The sequence below is a fragment of the Cryptomeria japonica genome, chromosome 5 (assembly GCF_030272615.1).
Source record: "Cryptomeria japonica chromosome 5, Sugi_1.0, whole genome shotgun sequence".
NCBI lineage: Eukaryota > Viridiplantae > Streptophyta > Pinopsida > Cupressales > Cupressaceae > Cryptomeria > Cryptomeria japonica.
The window spans coordinates 212,756,395-212,760,888 of NC_081409.1; the positions used below are offsets into that span (position 1 = coordinate 212,756,395).

Here is a 4,494-nt window from a genome sequence, read left to right on the forward strand (position 1 = left end):
AAAAAACATTAAAAAATGCCATACTACTACTACTCGAATTTATAAGGTTAAAAATTCTGATGTGAGCATTGAGTTGATTTGGGTTATACCTATGGAAGTGTAATCTGGGTTGAGTTATTCAATCTTTGTAATATATATTTGTTTGTTGAGCGGGATAATCCGCCCTAGGACAATTGAAAGCCACAGCTCAAGACTGTGGTGGAAGTAGATTTGAATGACAATCATGTAATAACTATGCCAATGCCATCTGCTCTTCGTCTCAATCTCAATCTCCTCACATCACGCAGGGAGGGTGTCATGAAGGAGGCGCCACAAATTCTCCTCAACACATAACCCAACTTTAGATTCTTCTATTAGTCTCAGACTCTAGGCGACCTGCGTTACAAAGAGAGGGCTTTCACAAGGTAAACAAATCCACTCTCTCATCAATCGCAGGGGATTCGCTTATGCTACATGTACAAATTTTCAAAAATTACCTTATCAACATGTATGTTAAGTGCTGTAATTGCATAGATACGCGTAAAGTGTTTGACAAAATGACAAAACCAGACGTCTCTTCACCATGCACTGGCTCTGTTTCAGCAAATGCAACAAACAGGTGTTCAACCCGATCGGTTAACCTCTTCCAGCACACTCCAAGCCTGTGGTAAAATAAGGGCTTTGGAACAGGGTATGAACGTCCATCAAGGTATAATGGAAAGGGAATTTTGTCTGATGTCGTAATTGTGAATACTCTGATAGATATGTATGTAAAAGGTGGAAGCGTACACAAGGCACGCGAATTGTTTGACAAAATGCCTCAGAACAGTGTGATCTAATGGAATGCTATGATTTCAGAATATGCTTAAAATTGTGTACTTGATAAGGCTTTACGACTTTTCGATGAAGCGCCAGAAAAAAACGTAGTTTCCTGGAATGCTATGAGTGCAGGGTGTGTACAAATGGTGTTGTTGACCTGGCTTTGAGTTTTTTCAAAGAAATACCTCAACGAGATGTCATCTCATTGAATGCCATGGTTGCGGGTTACGCGCGAGATGGATTTGTTGAAAAGGCCTTGGAGAGGTTTAATCAAACTCGACTGGTAGGTTTAAAGCCAAATTCCTCAATCGTTGCCATCATTCTCCCAGCCTGTCCCAAAATCGGAGTTTGGAACAGGGTATGGACATTCATCAAAGCATAATCGAAAGCGAATTAATGTCAGATGTTGTAGTTGTAAGTGCCCTGGTAGATATGTATGCAAGATGTAGCATACAGAAGGTTCCTGAACTTTTTGACAAAATAGCTCAAGGAAATGTGATCTCATGGAATGCTATGACTGCAGGATATGCACAAAACGGATTTTTCCAGGATGCTCTTAAACTATTTGACCTGATAAAGCGATCTGGAATGCACCCTGATCATGTAAGCTTCGCTTGTATTCTATTTGTAGGTTTAGAGGATAAGGGTTGCAAATACTAAACGACATGAATGCTGCATATATAATAAATTATTAATCATGATTAATAATAGCCATCTCATCCTTATTCCCACAAATTCTACTTCCATGCTGTCTGTCGTGTTCTTGGGGGAGAATTCTTTAGAACTACCCACCGCTATAGAGTCAATACAGACATTCCTGCCTTTTTTCTTGCCATGATCCTCACGGTCGGGGAATAAAAGGCTGCTGTAGAAACACTCTGTAGAAGGGTTTTCAAAGCAGACTTCTTGGGTGAATTGGACAAGGTTTTGATTAGCATTGACAAGGATTTAACCATTTCCTACAAGCTGCACTATGCCATTAGAATGGAAGCTGGTATTCTTACTCCTAGATTCCCAATAGATTCCCAATTCTTTCTGTTTGGAATAAAATCTTTTGGGATTTCAGATTGATCATCGTCCAGAGAAGCATTCAATTTCTCAAACGGTTAATGGGATTCATTGCACATATGGGCTAATTGGCTTTGACATTATTGGTGATAATGTGGATTAGAATGAGGATTGGGTGATGGACTACAAATTTATGGAGAGTTTAAACGTCAAGAATGAGGTGGAAACATCATCAAGCTCAAGTGATAATGATGGTGACCAAGTCCGTGAAGTGGAGTTTGCAACGGTGGCTTCCCCCTTTGCCGGCTTTGTGGCATTCTCTCCGGCTTCCTCCTCTCGTTAGGCATTGGACTAATTTGCTTCAAGGTGCCCCGTCTCTGTTCCAGTTCTATTATGTTGTTTTTGGGTCCTCGTTGATGGTCTTTTATCTTTGGTTTTATTGATAATACCTCTTAAGTCTTCCGTCTCATTTGGGTTTTTTCTTGGTTGGGGTTTATTCATAGAAATCTATGAGCATTAAATGGCCCCTTGTTTGATATTTTGTTCATATTTTGTGTTGTCCCTTACATTTGACACACTCATTCATTTTCTATTGTTGGGATGTTTTTGTTCTTCTGATATTGGTTCTGGTTGGTTGTGGTTTTTCTACTTTCATGACTTTAATGTATATTTTCATCACTTTTAAATGTATCCTGGCCTTGACTTGTTATTGAACAAAAAAATTATTTTTCAATCATTCTAATTTAGAAGAATCAATTAGTTGAAGAATTCAAAAGAAAAAAACTAAAATTGAAAGTTAATAAAATATTCATGACAAGTATCTATATAAACAATAACTTAAATAAACTTTGAAGTAAAAAAATTCATTTCTCATTTGATAAATTACACATGTTTTCTATTTTAATAAAACTGCCATGCACACTTAGTTTAAGTCAATATAAATTTATATGATTGAAGTCTATAGTATGATTTTTTTATTTTTAAGAATTATTCAAGAAAAGAGTACCTTTACATTACATTTTGGTCTTTGCTAGAGTTCAGTATACCACATAAATTATGGATTCATGGACACCTTACCATATTGCTTTGACAATGAGATATACCCCAATGTTGAGTGTTTGATATCCAATCATCAAAAGTTAGACTCTAGACATGGTGGAATGATTTAATTTATATATTATATATATATAGATAGATATGAATTTTATCTTAGACAAGGAATTTTGGATAATGGTTCCAAGATCAATGTACACACCACCATAAGATTCTCAATAAAAAATGGAAGAGGACACCACACCACCAGGGTAAGTTAAGACATCATTAGAATAAAGAAAGATTCTTATAACATATATAAGTCACTACAAGTACAAGTACAATTGAACGAAACCCAAACCAAGGATGCAAATCCTAAGCACACAAACATGTAAAATCCCAATGAAAATTTTTTCTAATTCCTTACACCCATAAGGACCACTGAAACATTAAAAAAAAAATCACCTGCCTCAAAATATGAGGGGTGCCTAACATAACAATGTTTATTTTAGCATGACAATCAAAATGTCATTAATTTTCTAAAAATCTCATGTTTCGTGCTATCAGCATTACATCATAAAATTGGACCACCCATGTTAAAACTAAATTGTTTAAGAAACCAATATCAAATTCATTCTGAACCATGCTTTTAGTTTTAGCCATATCTACTTACCATCTAGTAAGTGAATGCTATTTGATTTAGAATTGCTTTAATTTCCCAAATAATTGCAATACTGCAGCCATAACAGATAGTAGTTTCTCAAGAAGATTGAGCCATACATCACAAAAATAATGATTATCATTCTTATTTCGTTAACCTGCCTGGTCACTTCTTCCATTTATTAAAAATGATGAATGATAAATAAGGAGGCCCTGGAATCTATTACACGAACTTGCCCGGAATGAAATCGACAAGTGTTTTGTTGTTGCGGAAGGCCTTGGTCAATATAACATTTGGCATGGGAAGATTTGTTGTAAATATAGAATTGGCAGTAACCTGAACTCCTCGATTTTGCAGTACTACAAGGAATAAACCAAAGGAATGCTCAGACAAATGATGCAAATGGTCATAACGGACAGTAAAAAGTTAATTGTTTTAGAGTAAGAGATGCATCCTTCATTAATACTATTATTATGTTTTTCCTTGGCTAGTGTATCTTACATGGTTCCCATTGATCGTGCCAAATATAGTCTTTAGTATCATCTTCCATGCTTGGCTACAATAGGAAACCTTATAGTGAATAACCCAAAATTAGTGAAAGCAAAATTGTTCATTATATGCCATTCCTATTTGTTGCTCCGCTGCAAAAACAAAAAGAAATAAAAAAATGATGAAATGTTTTGTCTACAACATGGGTGTGAATTTGTATCTCTTTTGTTTGACGGTGACAAGAATTAGAAACATGAAGTTATATAAATGAGAAATTCCTGATTTCTTCTCACCTTCGGAATAACACTTCTTCTTTGTGAGAAAGTTTCTACTTTCTTTTAAGCAGTTCTTCTTTGTGAGAAAGTTCCCATTTTCTTTTGAGTTTTTTCTTTGTGAGAAATTTCCTACTTTCTTTTAAGGAGTTGAGTGAGATATTTCTATGTTGGTCGCAATTGCATTTAGAAAAATGTTTGTATATATCTATGTTGCCTATGAAGGCAAATGTG

At 35.5% G+C, this 4,494-nt stretch overlaps 1 protein-coding gene across 1 annotated transcript; it reads left to right on the forward strand.

Annotated features, from left to right (window-relative positions):
• The first annotated feature begins 485 nt into the window (after window positions 1-485).
• LOC131030180 (pentatricopeptide repeat-containing protein At2g13600-like) lies at window positions 486-2,149 on the forward strand. The gene is made up of 5 exons (XM_059220498.1): window positions 486-598; window positions 931-1,081; window positions 1,156-1,401; window positions 1,510-1,644; window positions 1,970-2,149. Exons 1-5 carry the CDS (start codon window positions 486-488, stop codon window positions 2,147-2,149), a joined length of 825 nt encoding a protein of 274 aa, XP_059076481.1.
• Window positions 2,150-4,494: the final 2,345 nt, after the last annotated feature.